The sequence below is a fragment of the Polyodon spathula genome, chromosome 20 (genome assembly GCF_017654505.1).
Source record: "Polyodon spathula isolate WHYD16114869_AA chromosome 20, ASM1765450v1, whole genome shotgun sequence".
NCBI classification, from domain to species: Eukaryota; Metazoa; Chordata; class Actinopteri; order Acipenseriformes; family Polyodontidae; genus Polyodon; species Polyodon spathula.
In genome coordinates, this window is record NC_054553.1 from 29295673 (window position 1) to 29317700 (window position 22028).

The 22028-nt window shown below is 42.8% G+C and overlaps 1 protein-coding gene across 2 annotated transcripts in view; it reads left to right on the forward strand.

The window, feature by feature from the left end:
- Positions 1 to 22028, forward strand: part of LOC121295812 (netrin-1) — a 75839-nt gene that overhangs the window by 21325 nt on the left and 32486 nt on the right. For both annotated transcript variants that reach the window (XM_041220875.1, XM_041220874.1), the window contains exon 3: positions 21166 to 21354. In XM_041220875.1, the coding sequence (XP_041076809.1) occupies positions 21166 to 21354 (189 nt within the window). The remainder of the gene's footprint in view (positions 1 to 21165; positions 21355 to 22028) is intronic.

Here is a 22028-nt window from a genome sequence, read left to right on the forward strand (position 1 = left end):
ATTCCTGAGACGGCACAAGGCAGGACACTTAATCAATACATCAATTTTTACGAAAGGAAAAGATTACATTAAAAATACTGTGGTAGGTGGTAGGTGGATGGGGTGGGAAGTATGGTGGCGACATTCATTTTCAAAACTAAATAAACCCAAGTAAAGCTTTGATTTAGCTAAAGTAATCCGCTAAGCATAAACCAAACTGATAACTAAGTAAAACTGAAATCACCCATACCATCGGATTTAGAGAAGGCTCAGATCTCTATCTTCGATTCGCACTGAAGGATGCCGTGGAAGATTCGGTACAGGGATATCTGGTTCCCAGTGGGGTGCCCACACTGATTAAAAGCGGTTCTGTAGAAAATGCAAAAAGGCGGCTGCCAAGATCGGCCAGATTGAAACTGCGGGGACCATCTGTATCTTGTTTAGTTGGGATATTGTACCGTGTGGAGAATGTGCTAAATTATGAAGTCACTTTTTTTGCATAAGTGCTGAAGCTATGATGGGTAGTGATTTCCAGGTTTCCTGATTTAACCAAAATGAATATTATTGTTATTATTATTTATTTATTTATTTATGTTTTATTTTTTCTTTCAAAATATGTTCTTAGGTTTGTGCTTATTAATTTGACTGCCAGTAAACTGTCACCAGTTACCAGTAGTCGGTGGTTGAGTTTGTGTCTGAACAAGGGCACTTTGCCACTACCCCCTGCCGCCCAGCACTTTAACCTAAATGCCTTACTTGAACACTGCAGATCCACACTGACTGTACCCACCTCCTTACACTGCAGAGCCACACTGACTGTACCCACCTCCTTACACTGCAGAGCCACACTGACTGTACCCACCTCCTTACACTGCAGAGCCACACTGACTGTACCCACCTCCTTACACTGCAGAGCCACACTGACTGTACCCACCTCCTTACACTGCAGAGCCACACTGACTGTACCCACCTCCTTACACTGCAGAGCCACACTGACTGTACCCACCTCCTTACACTGCAGAGCCACACTGACTGTACCCACCTCCTTACACTGCAGAGCCACACTGACTGTACCCACCTCCATGTTGTGCCCTAAATCTGCCATCATGCTTAGTCTTACTGATGCCCACTCAAGCTCAGCAGGTGAGTTTCAATGGTAATAGAACTAAGTTGCTGCAATTAAGTATCCAGTATATCCTCCCTTTGAGCTTATTGAAAAGCTCCCTATTAGTAACCCTCCAAGCTCCTACTCCTTGTAAGTTCTAACCCCTTAAGATCATGCTTTTCTGTATTCCAGGCTTGTTTAAAAGCTCCAGATTGCAATGTAGTACAAGGCAGTGTGCTGTGGGGAAGGATGTTTAGTCAATTGTCTTAATAGGAATCATGTGGCTGTAAATATGTTTTTCATTGCGATTCTGTTCTTGATCAAATATGAAGCCCTTGCATTGGTTTTTTTTTTTTTTTTTTTTTTTTTTTAACCTCTCCTATAATGTAACTTTTGTAAAATGTTTATTTAAAGAGTAAGGGTTCCGAAAAAGTCTCCAGGTGCTGCTACAACTGTTTAAATAACATATCTGTAATTATTTTCATCAACATCCTGAAAACTTTTTACACTTCTAATTATCAAGTCTGTTTCAAAGCTCTTTTCAAAATGGCCGTGTTAGTGTAAGGATCATTGCCTACACTGTCAAACGGGTAACACAGCAATAACGATCCATGATGTGGTTGTGTTTTTCTGAACTTCCTGCAATGATTTAGAGGACAGATATCAAACCCCAGTGCCATTTTGAAAAGAGCTTTGAAACCATGTTAGTACTTGTTTAAGCCCACTGCCAAAGGATGTTTACAAAATCCTGCCGTGTGCTGTCTGTAGATTTGGTTTAGGTGGGGGAATTTCACGAATGACTCAGGTACAATAATTGACATCCTGAAGCTCATATAAGTAAGGTTGTGGGTTACGCTGCAGTGGAAAGCCAGAATATTGTAATAAAAATATTTAGAGGGCTACAGCTAAGTGAGAGCACGTCTGGGTCACTGTTCTGAGCTCCTCCGGAATCTCCCATGAAATTTGCTGTCATGCAAGTAACTTCTACGCTTCTGAAACCGAGGTGGTTAAAAAAAATAATCATTTTAAGTTCTTAATATTTCATGTACTGCTTGGGCAAAGCAAACAGATTTGAGTCAAGGTGTAAAGTCGGGGTGTGCAGAAACTTGTCACTCATAGTCCTTGTTGTCTTTACCAAGTATTTAATCAGCAGATATTCAATAAATCCATTCATTGACATTTTTACTGTCATACCGATTTTTCATTGTCAGATTACGGTCTTGGTACGGCAGTAAAAATGCCAGTGCCCCGTGCAGAGGTTAATTGCCATTGATTGCTACTCTGTTGTAAACGCTGATGGAGGACAGCTTTTCTTCAGTTGAAATCAACACATCAGTGATTGGATGCATTGAATATCAGCAGATACATATTCTTAAAGGCAATGATGAATCCAAGTAGTAATTTTGTTTGAATTTTATGAAGGGGAAGAGATAATCAGAACCTATCTATTTTCTTTTCATTGGGCTTAAAAATCTGTTGACAAACTTTGCTTCAGTTAAAGGATGAGCCAGTTTTCTTTCTTAGAAATATACAGGAAATAGTTTTACCCCTTTTTTTTTTGGCATCACTGAAAATAAGTGTAAGGAAGTGAGTTAAGATAATTAAAGGAGACAAAAAATAATAAATAAATCAGGAGAGGGAGATTCAAGATCCTTTATCTTCGAACCAAGCGTCTTCCATACAGGCTTCAAAGGAGAGCATACAGGAAACAGTGGTGTTGTGTATACCAGATGTCTCCAGTATTCTGTTATAAAGCATGCATGATAAAGCCAACTAATCGCCATCAAGAACAGGGGTATCTAAAGCTGGCCCTTCCACTCCTGGTCTTTGTTCCAACCCTCTCCTATATCACTTAATTAAATCGATTTAAACCTCCATCCAGACCCTGAAGTAGTTACTTATTCCATATTACCTGTTAAACCTGAAGTGCAATGGCCCTCCAAGATCATGATTGGACATCCCTGGTTAAGAGTTTGTCCAAATTCCAGTCTCTTATTGCGTGCAGGAGTCATCCCATGCATAAAACATGCAGCACAATACGAAAGCTGAAAAAAACCAACACCGCTTTGTTATAGTAATAGCAGTTGATCTGTTTTTGTGAGTCATAATGAGTTAATATGTTGTGTGTAGGGTGTCTCATATATGGAGTCAGTGCAGACAGAACTGCACAAAATAACACAATAAGAGACCCCACACCCTACACACAATGCATCAGCTTGTATGTAAGATGTGCAACTTCAGTCTCTGATTGAGATGTGGGAGCAGACACCATTAAAGGACTGAATTATGTTTCAGTGAATGATTTACAAGCCTAATCTAATGAAAATGTATTCTATTTTTAAAAGCATGCTTGTTTTTTTTTATTCTGCCTCCACAAAGCCACCTCAATTGAATGAAGCATTTTTATGTGGCAGGAGATCCAAACAGAAAGGGGTTCGTTTGGGAGTGTCCAGGTCCGTTTCCATGGAATCCAGATCACTTTGGAGTTTGATTCATTGCTGAGACCGGCAGGCTGAGATTTTGAAGCTCATTAACATGTCATCCTATCGTTAGCAGAGGTCATAAACGGAGCGTTAAACACTGAAAGATAATGTATCATTGTTTTTTTTTTTTTTTTTTTATCTTGGAGTGATTCTTTTGGCTCAAGATGACAAAGCTCCTGCTGTTGAATGCAATGACTTCAGTGTCCGTAAATATTGAGGCGGGCAAGTGTGTTGCAAGATTGGAGGCCAACACAAATATACAGTGCAAGCCTTGGTTAATATTGTCAGTGCATGTCTGGAGAAAAAGCTCCATTCAAATGCAACATTTAAACCCCATCCCTCCTCAGTGAGGGGAATGACAGAAAGTTACCCTACCTGGCTTTATCAAGCATTCCTTCTTTGATATGGTCCGCAGCTCCAGGCAAATCGAGTCAAAACAATTACACAATGTCAGACAAATATAGGAAAATTAAGTCTCCTGGAATGAGGACTAGTTGAGAAAGACACTTAATTATCTGAGTTGAGGTTTTATGATTCTTATAATTTTTATTTTGCTTTAGAGGCACAGGCGCAGTACAGGAGGGCTGCAAAGTCCTGCTCCTCCTTACTGGAGTTAAAGTCGCTGTTTCAGTCCCTTCATGCCAGCAATAGAATGCAGGTAGATATCATCCTGTCTAATGCAGTGATGAATCTGAAGAGTGCATCATAAAACAAGAATGATCTTCAACAGTATAGGCAGGCTTACCTTAAAAGCAGGATTCGCAAGTCAGGTGGATGGACTGATTCATATTGATGAGCTAACCAGTTGAATGCACTTATGCACTAGAAAATGTACCAAGCATTAGGATTTTAATAGAGCACAGATTTGAAGAGATACAGGATGCAGTTAAAGGGTTTAAAGGCTGTCTATCAATATGCAAAGGAACAGGCTGTTAATGGCAATTCGCCTGGTTGTAATTCACGCCTCGTTCACCATGCACACTCCAGCCTCTCTCCAGGGGAAGATCCTGTTAATGGGAGATCAATAAAAAGAGAAAGAGAAAGCATGAGGCCATCAATCACCCCGTCGCACCTCTCCGATAGCTGCAGTTTTGAGTATTAGCCAGCTTTCCTTGCACTGCAGAGGAGCTGGGACAGTGGGAATCTCCACAGGGGCAGCTTCATGTTTCTTAATCAACAAAAGAACGGGTTTATAAGAAAGAAAAACACAGACGGGTCTGTTGCATTGTTTATATCCTTATTAAAAAAAAATACAAAAAACATTTTAGGTGCTAGAAAGAAAGTCTAAGCAACACAATGTGGGCTTTTTTTGGAAAATTCAAAGGCAAAGGCAATATATTTGAAAGAATACAATTCAAGGTCTTTTAAGCACACTCAAGTAGTTTTTTCTCATTTAGAAACCGAGGTTAATAAGCCCCCGGGAACAGTCCTAACTTTAGACAAACGTTTTGACAAGAAGACTTTTGTCATTGTGTTTGGTTTGATTAATAGTGCCAGTGAACTCTGCTGCTTCCCAGCAGAACAGGTTCAATCACGGAGCTTGCGATCTGTCTGGGGAAAGTCGTTCAGTTGACTTTGTTTCCTATAGCTCTCAGGCTGCTCATTTTTCAACCCATGCAGGAAGACCTTGCCTTTTCCTTTCAGTGGCACAACCTTGTTATTTCAAAGGTCAGGCTGCCTAACGTTGTTTTACTGCCTTTTCAGCCATGCAGATCATTTCAGAACCAACAGCAAGCATCGGCTTGTTGGCCTGTCACAGGAGCAGGTGAGAAAAAGAAAATGTTTTTCATCCTTCTGTCTTGCTGAGTGATCCCCCATTGCTTTCTCACTGTACAGCACATAAACCCGCTGTATCATTTGCACACATTCCATTATCAGTGCCCTGTACAAATATCAGTTAGTATGCTGCAATTTCTTTTACATATTTTTTTGCATTTTGGAAAGGTTTGCTTTGTTGAAAATCAAGACTAGCATATTATGCTCTAAATAAAGGCTGCAATTTATTACTATTGCAGCAGTTGAACAATTCTGGAAATAGTGGTCAATCTCATGGGTGAGATAGACTACTATTCTACGATTCCTATCCTCAGTTGTGTGAGGAAAAAGCAAGCTGCACAAAGTCCAGCAGGTTCCGGTAACCATTCTGCCCAGCAGGAACACACCCTCAACGTGAGCTTTGAATTGAAGAGAAAACCTTTTACCACTGGAAGCAGATTCTCCAATTTTTTTTCTCTGTAAATATACAGAACTTTGATTGGGTCAGAGATGGTTTTACCCAGCTGGTTGGCCATTCTTTTCCAAGCTGAACTTTGTTTCTTTTTGTTTCTTCTGATTACAAAAAAAGAAAATGTTCTAAAATAGGTTTCTTGTATTATTCAGGCTTCCAATGTGGGATGGGTGAACGAATAAGAATGAGCTGCAGATATAAAACCATTGAGTAGCAATGCAGGTACTAATCTCTCAAATAAATGCAGATTCATTTTTGTAAAATAGAAAGTACACATGCAAGCAAAAAAAAAAAAAAAATGACCAAGAATCAAACCAAATCCGATTTTCGGCTTCAATTTCACATTTGAATCTCCTGATTTTAAGATTTGTTTTAGAGAAAGCAGATCAGATTTTACCTTTGCCCGTTCTCTTATTTACTTTGCATGGTTTTCCCATGTCTCAAAATACAGGTACAAAATAAAAGCAGCTGAAAATCAGATGGCGTTACATTTAGCATGAAGAAGTAGAAGCTAATGCATTGGAGTCAGTGTCTGTGGCAGTTTCCTTGGACGGGATCCAGATTATTGTAGATTTTATGCGACTAGATCCAAATCCAGTGTGGCACTCTGATCTAAACATTGAAAATAAAGCAAACTGTAAAGAAGGGAAGGCTTTGAGTAATTGACAGTGCCCTGCCTCTAGCCTGCGATGTTCTTCATTGAAGTGAAAAGACTGCCACGGCAAGCTCTGTCCAAGAAAAGGGACAAAATACAGTTTTAAATAAGATAACACTCTGTGTGTAGACTTATTGTCTCTTTAGAGATCTCATCTCGTTCAGAAGTGAAAAGCCTCACTACACAAGCTATGCAAAATCCTATTGATGTACATTTTAAACGTGTAGAAATAAATCATGTTTCAATAACAGAGTTTTTTTTTTTTAAATGCATCAGCTATTGAGTTTTTATTTAAATAGTTTAACATCTTTATTTTCACTTTCTGGATTTACCCCGGACTTAAGGCAGCTCCTTTTGAAGAAGCACGCAAAGACTCACAGCTTTTTGGCAATGAAGCATCTGCCAACAGCTGGAATGTTTGCTGAAATTAACAAGAAAGGTGCAAAAGAGATCAAGTGACACTTCATTTAAAAAGCTGATATGTACAGCAAATGATACAGTTAATCCTTCAGTGGATGTTTGAATTTCTGACTTGAGGAAGAAGGACAAGGAAGGAAGCATCCCCAGCCCAAAACGTTAAGCCAACATTTTAATCTTCAAGCATTATTTATTTTCCTAAACTGACAGGCAGTCAGGTGTTGCTTTGTGATTAATATGACAGGATAATATCTTAATTAGATATTTTATAGGGGCAATGTATCCCGGCCTTATTTGCCTAGCCAGCAGAATTAGCGTAAATTACAATTATGCAAAGTGCTAACATACACTGCAATTTTGTAAGTATTTATTTGCCCCTGAAACCTTCACTGCAGTGGAGTAGCTGCCAAATTTCATACAGGCGCACACTGACAGGGCCAGGGTGCGTGTTACTAGGAAAGAAATGGCAAAATCAACAGAGAAGGCAGTAAAGCTGCTGCATTTCTACTCTGGTTTCAGCTCTGAGGTCACCCGCACTGGAGTCCTTTTCTATTTCACACGCTTGACGTACGTTGGCGGAAACCACACACAAATTAAATAGGAGATGTCCTATAAAAGACTCCAGCAGCGAATATTTTTAATTGGCCACATGGCAGCAGTGCTCCAGCAGTGTAAACGATAGCTAATAATACTATTATGCTTTACACAGCTCTGACAAAACCTTGGCCCCAGGATTCAGAAAGCTTGTCGCTTGTCTTTGCTTTGTGACAGCCCTGGTATACAGGGTTCGTAGTTGGGGTTAGAGGTTGTCTCTTCTACGCTGGTGAAATAGAGATTTATTGTTTGAAAACTTGGCCTGAACAATGTTTTTATTGTATACCCATGATCTACAATATTGACTATTATTATTATTATTATTATTATTATTATTATTATTATTATTATTAGATCAGTTATGAAACTAGTTTTGTGGTTGGTAGTTGACAAACTTTATCTGGAACCACAGGATATTTTCTCCCAGGTTTCTAAGCTGTCCTTTAGGAAAGCAGATAGTCATGCTGAGCTGCCAAGCCATGGTGGGATGTAATGGGAGGGCAGCGCTGCTATTAGATTAGGCCTGTATTAGTGAGGGAAATGGGAAGCCGTCAGGATCCCTTTGTTGTTGCTAAGCATGACAAGAGGACTGTTAACAAGGGAAAGTGCAGATTAATTCTAACCCAGCATGGGCTTCCTTATCCGTTCCACTTAACACGGCAGCCCGCTACAGTGGGGTTTAGGTAGAGATCTAACATGCTTTCCAACCAAACATATCTTGGGCTGATAAGAGGTGGGTTTTGAAGGAGCATTTGGAGCTTTCAGGACTAAACCTGATTACTTTGATTATGATTCAAATAGGGAGGGGGATAGGCTGCAGAGGACAGTTTCAGCCCTCCTGCTAAAAAAAGAAAGAGTTGATTTTGGTTGTCATTGCAGCAGATGGATAATTAAGTAAAATTAATTAATAAACAACATATGTAACCCTTTTTGGATTGTAATTGTTATATTATTATTATTATTATTATTATTATTATTATTATTATTTATTACAAATTCAGTATGAAACATGTTAGTTCAGAAGTGATTGCATTTGAATTGCAGATAACCCTTGAGATAGCAGACAGACATCATTTGAATTCACATGGTGCAAAATTAAAAAACTCCACACCCTATGCGACATGGCGCCAGATCAGTATTTTTAATTGTGCATCAAGTTAAGTGTCTACAGCCAAACACTCCCAACCCCCCCACCCCCAGGCTTCATGAGGACACGACTACAGGAAGACAGCCCTTCAGCTCAAACAACCATGATTTGTTATAAGGAAAACGACTATTGAGGGCGATTCACAAGACTTATAAGATTTATAGCAACGCGTCACAAAAAGGGACTTGAGTGTCATCGAAGGTTATTTATTTCCCCTGTCCCAATGCTGTATATTTTTCTTCCAGCTCATGTGTGCGAATACTTACCTCCGGATTAAACTCAATTACAAAACACTTTGGATCGCTGCGGAGAGATTAAATATAAAACATTTCCCAGAACTTTTCACTTCTGTCAGTTTATAATCTTTGGCAGCGACAGATTTATAAAATCAATATTTATACACTATTGCTTTGACCAAGAGAAACGAGGTGCTTTCTCTCATGCTGATTCATTGACTGGGCTTTCAAGATGAAGATAGTTGTGTTATGGGCCTCAGAACTATTTAAAAAGGAGGAAGAGGGGAAAGGTGTTCATGACTTCAGTGAGGTGTGCCCAGTGTTAGAGTGTGGGCACGTAACCCATAAACCTCACTGTGAGGCAACACTTTAAAATAATAGCCTGAATATCTGCACTTCCTCTTTTTATTAGAATTTTACTTTCAGGATTCACGTCACAACAACTCATCTCATTAAATGAACTACATGAAACTGCCCTTTACGCAGTGTTGTAAAATATCTCCATTAGATTGATTGCAGGAGGTATGTAGAACAGTCTGGAGTGCTGCAGGAGCCCCCGAGGGGAAATAAGTAGTACGACTAATTGTCTGTGGTCAGATAATCAAATGATCTCTCGCTACCCCGCATTGCAGTGGTGCTTTGCCTCCCTCCCCTTTTCAATTGCTGGATAGCAGAGTGTTAATCCCCCCCCCCCCCCCCCCCCCCCCCCCCCCTGCTCTCCTGCTGGCAGCCCCTCTCTCAGCAGCCTATCAACACCATTCCCAGGACGTGAGTCGGTGATTTTCAGCACCTTTCCTGCGCTGCTTGTTTGGCGTCATTCATAGCTTCTTTTGGGCAGCAGATGTAGCGGTCATAATTGGTTCAATTTTTATATATATATATTATAGATATATGATATATATATAAAATATGTTTATGCTTTATGTTTTCTTTTGTTTGCTTACGTTAGTGCTGACGCCTATAGTTCCCAGACAGAGTGATTGCAAGACAAAATGAGGAGTTGTATCTGTGTTCATCTGCTGTTGTCATTGTAGCCTGATCATCATGTTTAAAGTTGCTACTTCCCTAATGTGGTCAATGTATTGGTTTCTTATAATAAACACTATTCACCTAATGGCAGACGTGCTTTCCTCTTCTTGGGGCTCTGTCCTCTTGAGTTTAAGTGATCAAAGGCTGCCTATGGTTGGTATACAGATTCATCATTTTATTTATGCAACGCCAAGGCAATGGTTTACAAACAAAGCCTTTTTCAATGGGATAAAAGCTTTCTCTTCAACAAAGTCCAGCATAAAAGATTAATTCTCAAACTGAACGCCGTAGGGATTCAAGGAAACACATGTACATGGAGTGGTTAACATATAGAAAACAGAAAGTGCTGATTAGAGGAGAAACCTCAGAATGGAGTGTGGTAACCAGTGGAGTACCACAGGGATCAGTATTAGGTCCTCTGCTATTCCTAATCTACATTAATGATTTAGATTCTGGTATAGTAAGCAAACTTGTTAAATTCGCAGACGACACAAAAATAGGAGGAGTGGCAAACACTGTTGCAGCAGCAAAAGTCATTCAAAATGATCTAGACAAGATTCAGAACTGGGCAGACACATTTAATAGAGAAAAGTGTAAGGTACTGCATGCAGGAAATAAAAATGTGCATTATAAATATCATATGGGAGATACTGAAATTAAAGAAGGACTCTATGAAAAATACCTAGGAGTATTTGATGACTCAGAAATGTGGCAACGTGGGGAAGCTATAAAAAAGACCAACAAGATGCTTGGATACATTGTGAAAAGTGTTGAATTTAAATCAAGGGAAGTAATGTTAAAACTGTACAATGCATTAGTAAGACCTCATCTTGAATATTGTGTTCAGTTCTGGTCACCTCACTACAAAAAGGATATTGCTGCTCTAGAAAGAGTGCAAAGAAGAGCGACCAGAATTATTCTGGGTTTAAAAGGCATGTCATATGCAGACAGGCTAAAAGAATTGAATCTATTCAATCTTGAACAAAGAAGACTACGCAGTGACCTAATTCAAGCATTCAAAATCCTAAAAGGTATTGACAGTGTCGACCCAGGGGACTTTTTCGAACTGAAAAAAGAAACAAGGACCAGAGGTCACAAATGGAGATTAGACAAAGGGGTATTCAGAACAGAAAATAGGAGGCAATCGTGAGGGTCTGGAACCAACTCCCCAGTAATGATGTTGAAGCCGACACCCTGGGATCTTTCAAGAAGCTGCTTGATGAGATTCTGGGATCAATAAGCTACTAACAACCAAACGAGCAAGATGGGCCGAATGGCCTCCTCTCGTTTGTAAACTTTATGTTCTTATGTTCTTAAAACCTCCTGAAAGTGATTCAGCTCTTAAATGGCTTTGATCCAAAACCCAATTTTCCATTTGATTTGCTGCCTCTCTGTTTTGGCAGGGTTTCTGCCAGGAGATATGCCTAGTTAGTTACTGATGGGAAGAGCAGAGCACGGGGGAGGTTTAAACCAACCACAGAGCCTAATAATCAATGCATCATCTATGGTGTTCCCAAGTATCTCTAGTATCTGAGCCAGTGTTGCATCGGGTGGGGCGGAAATGCTCTGGTTAATTCTGGCACTTGCTGGCATAGGCTTTGTTATGTGAGTAACAATTGGTTTGAGGAGCACTTCTGTAGCTAAACTACTAGTTTAACGTGCTAGGAGTCAGGTCTCCCAGTGAGTGCTTCCAATGTCATTGTTAAGAATGTATCCTTTACAGCTTTACAAACAGGAAGCTGGCTGAGTAAAGGAATCAGTGAACTGTGGGATCTTTCCTTTCCTGCTAATTGTGAGAAATATGTTTGGTTTGAGATATTACAGTACCATGATACTCTAGCCCAGCAATTAGGAGAACACAGCATGGCTACCAGCAGGTACAGAATAACGAGACAGAACTGAGAATAGATTTAGTCTTTGTTTCATGTTTGCGGTAAATTGTTCAAGGAAAACCACCCAGCAATGGCCTTTATTGTTTAACTAAGAACTTTGTTTGGAGCTGCTAAATGTGTAATTTATGGTTACATCAATCTATCTTCCCATTTTAATACCCACGTTCTACAAAGCAAGATTGCACATGCCACTCACTGTATCTCAGTACAAAATAAGAAAAACTAAGAAAAATATGATTACAGTGAGCAATGAGGTGCAATACAGACATACAAGACCAACTGTCTAGAAACCTCATGCAATTTAAATTCAGATTTATTTATTATTTTTTTCCCCAATGTGTTTCCTTGAATGTGTGTATAGTACATACATCTCAAGCTGATATGAACATGTGCAAAGTCCCAGTTTAACTCTGCACTTTGTCATAGTCAGTCTTATTACTACTATAAATTCTGAGGAGTAACCACAAGATGAACCTACTGTAACTTAGCAAGTGAAATGCACATCGGGCTGTGACCCCTTGGCTACAGCAGTTAAAGATGAAATTGTTCTGAATCATGTCACAGGACAACTTTCATCCTCCTGATACCAAACAGACTCAGACCCAGCTGCAACTGGGCCACTGAACTGCAGAACTAAATAAACCCCTAAAGTATTTATCCTGATCTGTGGCGTTCGGGAGCCCCCAACCCCATTCCCGGAGTGCACAAAGCTACCAAGAGAAACAACAGACTTTGACAGGTGTGCTACGGTTCACTTCAAGAAGGTGTAACGATGTTCTGCTGGCTTTAGTCCTTTCTCTCAGATGTCCTTTTCTTCACTGCTTTGCATACGCTGCTCAGTCTGTCAGGAGAGCGGGTTTGGAATACCTGAAGGTGTTACATTGATTCACTACCCAAAGCTGATGAAAAGGGAGCCCCAGTCGCTGTCTTAACTCTTTGAAATGTGACACTTGGCACCCCCTTTTTTTACAGTCTGGAATGAAAATAATGCAGGGACAGGGAATTTTTCTTATGCTGTCCAAGGGGCATTTTAGTTAATCTCATTGTTTCCAGGGACCTCTCAGATTGGATGTCAGCGTATTGCATTTCAGCTTATTTTATTTATTTGAAGATATTTAGGTAGGTTAGATCTGCTGATGAAACATCTAATTTGCAGAGATCGGGGAATTCAAGCCTGGTCATGGTTAGGAAGATTTAACCAAGCCAGAATTGTATTGCCCTGTACTGTTCCCTTATAAATGTTTAACATGGTAAGTTGTCACAGTAATTGTACAGTTTATCATGCTGTTCGATTGCACATACTACCATTTAAGCTTTTCTATGGTATCTTTTTCAGTTGTTTACCAAGCTTGTCTTTGCTCCACTATTTTTATGTTCTATCAGTTTGCTTTACTAAACTTTGTCATCCTATACCTCGACATGACAGTACGACATTTTATAAACCAATACAATGCAGTAACAAGACTAGCTGCAAATCTGCCAAAGCGTACTAGAAGAAGGGGTAGTGCAATTCATTCTACGAGGAAGGGTTATTTCCTTCCATGTGTGTGTACTGTTTACGCTGTGCTTCGTGCTATGAGATAAGACCAATGCCTGTAACTCTGCAACTTGTTAGCCTGTCAGAATTGAATTGTTGGCCAGCAGTAAAATACTTGTGCCTGAAGACTGATATTTTACTTCAACTGAGTGTTTACCAGAATTAAGGAAGATGGATAACCAACACAAGTGACTTAACATCACCCCAACTGCTGTGAAAGCAGAGGTTTTTATTTGTATTGTTTTAATCTTAGCAACTGTTGGAAATGAAGGCTTTGTTCAGTGCTGAGTGCGACGTGCGAAGAGGAGGTTTCAATCAACCTTATCAGTACATTGACCATGTCCACTCCGGGACAATTAGCTCGTTAATTAGAAGAGCTACCAAGTGCTGTCCGCTTGAGATAAGATAGGGGGTCATTCAGAAAGGATGAATTCTGGGATGGGAATATCATTTTTTGAGATAAGTACGTTCATCATAGGGAAAAATAAGAAAACCCTTATGATAGAAGTAATAAGAGCAGCCCCTCATTCCCAAAATACAAAGGATCCTGATGCTCTTTAGATTCTGTAGTGGGATTTTCCATACAAAAAACTATCTATATTATAGTATATAAACACTTTTATATAAGAATGCTATGTTGTTCCAATACCCTTAAACACCCAAAACACCTTATTTTTTAAAATGATAATAACATGCCTGTTAATGTTTTGGTTTAACTATGCAAGCGGGGGACTCTGTTCGTTCATCTGTGGATGTAAACGTGAGGGTGGATTTAAATACTGCTGTCATATCAAGCAGGACATTCTCTTGTGCTGTTTTAACATATTGTTTTCAGACAGAAGTACAGTAAAGAGACTCCCGTGCCCTTCAATTTGTTTGACTTTTGTGAGAATGCAGTGATAAGTCTGACGTGTTTCTGTCGTGTTAACAGTATGAAGTTTTAAAATCCCATTGTACTTTCCCCATATGGCTTCTCCACTGCTCTCAGCTATTCTGAAACACAAACTGCAGCTTGACGGATTAGGTCTCCCTGTTGGGTCTTGCCTTTGGGGTCAGAGCCAGCCCCAGGAAGTAATCATCACATCAGCCCACTTGCTGAGCAAATGAAGTGTTGCTGTTTCAGCAGAGAGACTGGGCTTCACAGTGCAGATTCCTATTGGAGTTTGCTATCTCAGATCACAGTCTAACACCTACCTTCCACACACACACACCACGGAGGTCAGATCCTTGATAGTGATAGTGGTCTTGTGAAGTCTTTGTGGGGTATATTATATACTCAGACATGTGGTCCCTCAGGCTAGTCACCACTTCACCCTGGACGAAGCATTTACCAAGCATTTTATTGCATAGTGCATTATGTCGGCTTTTAAAACTAACTACAGTGTAATATCTGTTTGCAATTATTTAATGGTAACAATACTGCATATAATTATATTTTATATTTTGTAGTTTGGTACTTTTTTAATTTTTTTTTTTTTTTATATAAAGAGATGCTGTAAAGATAATGGTACCATGATTCAAATTTTAATCCTGGGATCATATCGCACAACACAGTGTCAGTGTATTTCAATGCAAAGGCCAAGTAATATTTTACTAAATATGTGTTATCACATTAAAGAAAAGGTGAAATCCAAGTGAAAAGGGAGGAAGTGTTCTTTGTTATCTTTTGAATAATTTTGTAACCCCGTGCTTCATGTTCAAGTTAAATACCTTTTGTGCCTTTGTGTGGATCGTCATTGAAAAGCATGCACCCTGAATCCTGTACGCCTGCCACTCTGTTACAAAACACCCAGCAGGTGTTAAGAACATGTTACTGTGTTGCTGGAGTGCTCTGGGTCCCGGGCACTGCTGATGGAACCAGCCATTGTCTCCCAGCTTCAAACAGGCTGACCTTATCTGTAGGGGCTTATCACAACAGTCTCAAGGGCTGAGGGGACAGGATTTTGGAATCCTATCCATCTGCGTTTACCGACAGGAAAAAAAAAATGAGGGAGAGGAGATGTTTCACCACGCCTAATGAAAACTAAGAAGTATACAATGAAGCTCGAGAAATGAAAACTGCATGTTGAAGAAGCTGCAGGAATAGCGGTGGGCAGTACATTTCAATAAATAAATAAATGAATAAATAAATGCCATTGCATCATTTAAAAGTAGGCACAGGGTAGCACTTCTGACACATTGTAGGTAGACGCACTAACCAGTGGGCTTCTACAACATACTGAAAACACCCATCATATAATGCAATCTCAAAGACTGAGCAGTAAAATAACAGCTACCACAGCACCCATGGGAAGATTCTGGGGTGCTGTCTTTTTTGTTGCAAATATTGTTCTTTGGTGTACAGGTATAGTCTAAAAGTGTATACCTGGATTCATTGAATCCTGACAAGTTTCTTCCCTAAGCACACACAAGCTCAGAGTGGAGCTCTACTGCTGCCTCTTGTTCAGTAAAAGTGATCTGCTCAGTGCAAGTTTCTTGGGTTGCTTCTGCTATATAACAGAACAGTCATGCTGACAGGTGCAATTTTCATTGTGATGAGGCTACATGAGGAGTTGCCAGATGTTTCCTTCTCCAATAGCAAGACACCGAATGAATTTGAGAGCGAGGCTTTAAAGATGAGCAGCCCCCTAGATGCTTTCAGACCAAGTGAATCAGATTGAAAAATAACGAGCAGGTTTTTTTTTTATTCAGCTAGGAGACACTTGATAATCCACAGTAAGCCATCAGTGTGTTATATTCCCCTATTGTTTCGCTACGAAATCTTGGGCCACCATATGTGGTGGTGATGTAATTGTTTTGCATCATTCATAGACAAAAAATTATTAAAAAAAAAAAAAGAATATATGTGTTCTTTGAAACCGTCGTTAATATGTATATATGGGGTGTATAATATATATATATATATATATATATATAATATATATATATATATATATATATATACACACACATACATATATAACAGTGAAAAAAGACAGGCATATTTAATTAGCACCCTTTAATATAAACCATAAGCCATTATGACGTTAACACCTTAAGTCTGGGTTGAGAGTATTACCAGTCTCCAAGAATATCCATTGATGTTTTGCCTAGCATGTTGAGCCTTCAGTGCACAGTGCTTGTTAGGACCTTAAGGTTGATGTTATTGATAGCGCTGCCCATACTGAATAAAGTTGTTAAGTCTGACAGCAGTATTCTTAAAGCTGTTAAAACAGAAACATTGGCCAACGCGTTGTGGCAGAGCAAAGCTCTGCCCTTTTAAATTGGCAGGGATGGGGTTAACTTCCCCTGCCTGCCTGGGTTTATTATGTTCAGGTGGCTGGGGTTGATTAGTTGATTAGGTTGATTAACGATCAATCAGCGCCCAGCCACCTGATATAAAAGGAGGCCTCTGCTTCTCATTTGGAGAAGGGAGCTGAGGAAGCAGGTTGGTGTTTGTTTTGTGGTTTTTGAATTTTCTAAATCCAGTGAAGGCATTGCCCAGCCTGGAAACTTTATTTTTGTGAGTTTTATTTTTGCTTTATTTGTGTTTGAGTATCTGTTATTTTGCCCTTGTGCACTTTATTTTTGTTTATTTATAATAAAACAGTTATTTTTTTGAACTGCAGTCTGTCTCTGGGCCTCTATCCACTCGCCAGCCTGCCACATTTGGTGTCAGAGTGGGATAGCGCCACCTAGAGGCTCAGAGCAGTATTTATTTATTTATTTATTTTTTTTTTGGAAAAAAAAAAAATGGGAAAGAAGAGCAGACAGCGGCAAAGGCAGGAAAAGCAGCTGAAGAAATGTAAGCTGCTGCAGCCACCGCTGGAGGACCCGGCCAGCCTCTTCCCCTGGTGTTCCTGGTGCGGTAAGGAGGACCATCGTTGGCGGTCCTGCCCAGACGTGCCACCGGCAAACTGGTGTGGCCGGTGTGAGGAGGACGGCCACAACTGGGCAGGATGCCCCTACAACCAGGCCCAGGAAGAGGTGCAGTGTTCACCCCGGGCATCAGGGGCCACCCCACTACCTCCAGCACCACCACCTTCACCACCGTCCCAGGAGATCTGGGACTGGTTGATGCACCCTGAGGCAGACCTCGTCCACGATCTCCCCATAGTTATCAACACGCTGTGGCGTCGAGATGGGGAGAGGTGGGAACAGTGGGAGGAACAGCACCACCCGGCCTCCTTCCCAGAGATTGCCCTCATGGTGGTTAATTACCTGGCGGTAGACATGGGAGATCCACCGGTCACTCCAATAAAGAGAGGTGAGCCGCCTTCCCGAGAGCCAGAGAGGGGTGAGCCGCCTTCCCGAGAGCCAGAGAGGGGTGAGGAGCTGCCGTCGCTCCCAGAGCCAGAGAGGGGTGAGGAGCCTCCGTCGCTCCCAGAGCCAGAGAGGGAGGAGGAGCTGCCGTCGCTCCCAGAGCCAGAGAGGGAGGAGGAGCTGCCGTCGCTCCCAGAGCCAGAGAGGGAGGAGGAGCCTCCGTCACTCCCAGAGCCAGAGAGGGAGGAGGATCTGCTGTCGCTCCCAGAGCCAGAGAGGGAGGAGGATCTGCCGTCGCTCCCAGAGCCAGAGAGGGAGGAGGAGCCTCCGTCACTCCCAGAGCCAGAGAGGGAGTGAGGAGCTGCCGTCGCTCCCAGAGCCAGAGAGGGAGGAGGATCTGCTGTCGCTCCCAGAGCCAGAGAGGGAGGAGGAGCCTCCGTCACTCCCAGAGCCAGAGAGGAGTGAGGAGCTGCCGTCGCTCCCAGAGCCAGAGAGGGGTGAGGAGCTGCTGTCGCTCCCAGAGCCAGAGAGGGAGGAGGAGCTGCTGTCGCTCCCAGAGCCAGAGAGGGAGGAGGATCTGCTGTCGCTCCCAGAGCCAGAGAGGGAGGAGGAGCTGCTGTCGCTCCCAGAGCCAGAGAGGGAGGAGGATCTGCTGTCGCTCCCAGAGCCAGAGAGGGAGGAGGATCTGCTGTCGCTCCCAGAGCCAGAGAGGGAGGAGGAGCCTGCCGTCGCTCCCAGAGCCAGAGAGGGAGGAGGAGCTGCCGTCGCTCCCAGAGCCAGAGAGGGAGGAGGATCTGCTGTCACTCCCAGAGCCAGAGAGGGAGGAGGAGCCTCCGTCACTCCCAGAGCCAGAGAGGAGTGAGGAGCTGCCGTCGCTCCCAGAGCCAGAGAGGGGTGAGGAGCTGCTGTCGCTCCCAGAGCCAGAGAGGGGTGAGGAGCTGCTGTCGCTCCCAGAGCCAGAGAGGGAGGAGGAGCCTCCGTCACTCCCAGAGCCAGAGAGGAGTGAGGAGCTGCCGTCGCTCCCAGAGCCAGAGAGGGAGGAGGATCTGCCGTCGCTCCCAGAGCCAGAGAGGGAGGAGGATCTGCCGTCGCTCCCAGAGCCAGAGAGGGGTGAGGAGCTGCTGTCGCTCCCAGAGCCAGAGAGGGAGGAGGAGCCTCCGTCACTCCCAGAGCCAGAGAGGAGTGAGGAGCCGCCGTCGCTCCCAGAGCCAGAGAGGGGTGAGGAGCCGCCGTCGCTCCCAGAGCCAGAGAGGGAGGAGGAGCCGCCGTCGCTCCCAGAGCCCGAGAGGGAGGAGGAGCCGCCGCCGCTCTCAGAGCCAGAGGGAGAGGGCCGCCGCCCTCCGCCACCAGAGGGAGCCGGGCCGCCGCCGCCGCCTCCGCCACCAGAGGGAGCCGGGCCGCCGCCTCCGCCACCACCAGAGGGAGCCGGGCCGCCGCCGCCGCCTCCGCCACCAGAGGGAGCCGGGCCGCCGCCGCCGCCTCCGGCACCAGAGGGAGCCGGGCCGCCGCCGCCGCCTCCGCCACCAGAGGGAGCCGGGCCGCCGCCGCCGCCTCCGCCACCAGAGGGAGCCGGGCCGCCGTCGCCGCCTCCGCCACCAGAGGGAGCCGGGCCGCCGTCGCCGCCTCCGCCACCAGAGGGAGCCGGGCCGCCGTCGCCGCCTCCGCCACCAGAGGGAGCCGGGCCGCCGTCGCCGCCTCCGCCACCAGAGGGAGCCGGGCCGCCGTCGCCGCCTCCGCCACCAGAGGGAGCCGGGCCGCCGTCGCCATGCTACCTTGGAGATTCGGGGCCCCCTCAACCAAAGAAGGCTTGGGGGCTCCGACATCAACCCCGCCCACCACCACCCACCATAACAGCCCACCCAAGGGACATAATTGGACTCTTGGGGGGAGGAGGGTGGGGGGGGGGGGGGGGAGGGGGGGAGTTGGCCGATTGCGGCCGGTGTACGTTGTACATGGGGGGAGGTGTGTGGCAGAGCAAAGCTCTGCCCTTTTTAAATTGGCAGGGATGGGGTTAACTTCCCCTACCTGCCTGGGTTTATTATGTTCAGGTGGCTGGGGTTGATTAGTTGATTAGGTTGATTAACGATCAATCAGCGCCCAGCCACCTGATATAAAAGGAGGCCTCTGCTTCTCATTTGGGAGGAGGGAGCTGAGGAAGCAGGTTGGTGTTTGTTTTGTGGTTTTTGAATTTTCTAAATCCAGTGAAGGCATTGCCCAGCCTGGAAACTTTATTTTTGTGAGTTTTATTTTTGCTTTATTTGTGTTTGAGTATCTGTTATTTTGCCCTTGTGCACTTTATTTTTGTTTATTTATAATAAAACAGTTATTTTTTTGAACTGCAGTCTGTCTCTGGGCCTCTATCCACTCGCCAGCCTGCCACAGCGTTGTTAACAGACGCGGTTACATTTCTCCTTTTCCAGCAGCCCTTTAAATCATAATCTATAAGTTTACCCCTGAGCCTGCAGTGAAATAATGCATGAACATCTGATTGATTTGTTTCAAGGAGTATTTTAATAAAATACTCCACACCAGTGGATCGTGAATAAATATAACTCAATTAATTAACTCAGAGGTAGCGACCTGTATCCAGTAATTAAACAGCAGTGATATGTCTTTGCAGCATGTGAGGGAATTTGGATTTGTTTGGAATTCTTAATGTCACACATGACTTGTACTTTTGACTGCTGACCTAGTTTGTGGAGATACAGAGATTTGGTTGTTAAATGCAATCCTTGCTATTCCTGAATGTGTTTTTAGAAATGTCTGGATTGACCTCTCTGGACACTGAACATACTTTATAACTAGCACAGCAGCTTCATTTCAAGCCCCTTATACCAATGGTTTTCATCCCTGGACCTCAGGGAACCCTGTGTCTTCTGGTTTTCATTCCAACTGATCTCTCAGTTACTTAACTAAACCCTTTATTATACCTTTTCACTTGTTCTCAGCTTTTAAACAGCCTCAGATTTAAAGTTATTTATAACATTTTATAGTTCGGTTGAAATCTCCAACTGTTTAAGTGCTGAAAACAATTACAAAGGCCTAATCAAGATAATTAAGAGTTCAATTAAGGGTTTAGTTAAGTAATTGAGAGCTCAGTTGGAATGAAAAGCAGAAGACACAGGGGGTCTTAAGGACCAGGGTTAAAAACCACTGTCCTATACCCATTGCTCCCTCCTGCTGAACAATGTACCTGTGTCTGTGGGAGTGAATCGCAAAATTGAATTTAAAACATCTGGTTTGCACCTCCTTATGATGGTTAGCAGAATTTAATATGTTTTAACACTTTTAAGTAATTACACAAACAGTTATGTAGTTACAATGGAACAACGTATCTATTTCAGCAGCTGGCAACGGTTGTAACTACACCTTGCGCGTGTGTATCTACAGTGCAATAACTATGTGGCAACACGTGCAATTACAGTGTAATAACAGTGTCATAAGGGGCACTTAATTTAAAGTATTATCTTTATTTCCAAAGCTGACAGGCTGTAAATGGTGTGCATAATTTAATTTGAATGAAACAGTCATTTATCTTCAAACAGTCCAAGTATAGTAGTACTCTGAATAGTTTTATATCTAGGTCTTGCTATTCCTGAAAGTTTTTTTTTTTCATTGGCAGCCTGCAATTGTAACCTGCATGCCCGCAGGTGCAGGTTCAACATGGAGCTTTTCAAACTGTCTGGGAGAAAGAGTGGCGGGGTCTGTCTCAACTGCCGTCACAACACAGCTGGACGTCACTGCCACTACTGCAAAGAGGGCTACTACCGGGACATGTCCAAACCCATTTCCCACAGGAAGGCATGCAAAGGTATGTGGACAGCTCGTCCTCCTTCTTTACATCATGATGTGGAACTGTTTCTTCATTTGCATAACTTTGTATACAGGCTTTTTTTTTTTTTGTAAGATCACTTGTGTTAACATTCGCTTTTATTACTCTTCACTCAGCGTTTCAAAAAAAGGATGGAAAGTTAGTTTTCATTAGCACCTTTTTGGTTGCATCGGGAGGGGCTATGAGACTGGACAGCTCCCCCAAAGCTTGCTCCTTTCAGGAATGAGCAGTGGTGTAGTCGAGTCCACTTAATAGCAAGCTAAGTCAATTGACTCACATCTTTACCCATAAATAAAGCTTTCTGACAAGACACTTTAGACAAATGCATTACCTATTATACGTGTTAGTAGAAGTTCAGTATACAAATATACAAATAAAATATGAATTCTTATAATAATTCTTGTTTTAGAAAATCTATATTTTAGTGGTGTTCTGGTACCTTCAGATTTAGAACTACACTACTGGGGATGGATTGATGCACATGGACCCTAGGCTGTCCATCTGGCTCTTTGCATGAGCACTAAATTCATTGCAATTCAACAAACAATAAAATAAAGGAAAAATGTACCCTAAACCTGGGGTGACCCATAAAAGTAAGGCCTGTTTCTGATACATATTCCCATCAGAAGTCTACAGACTCTTATATGCTGTGT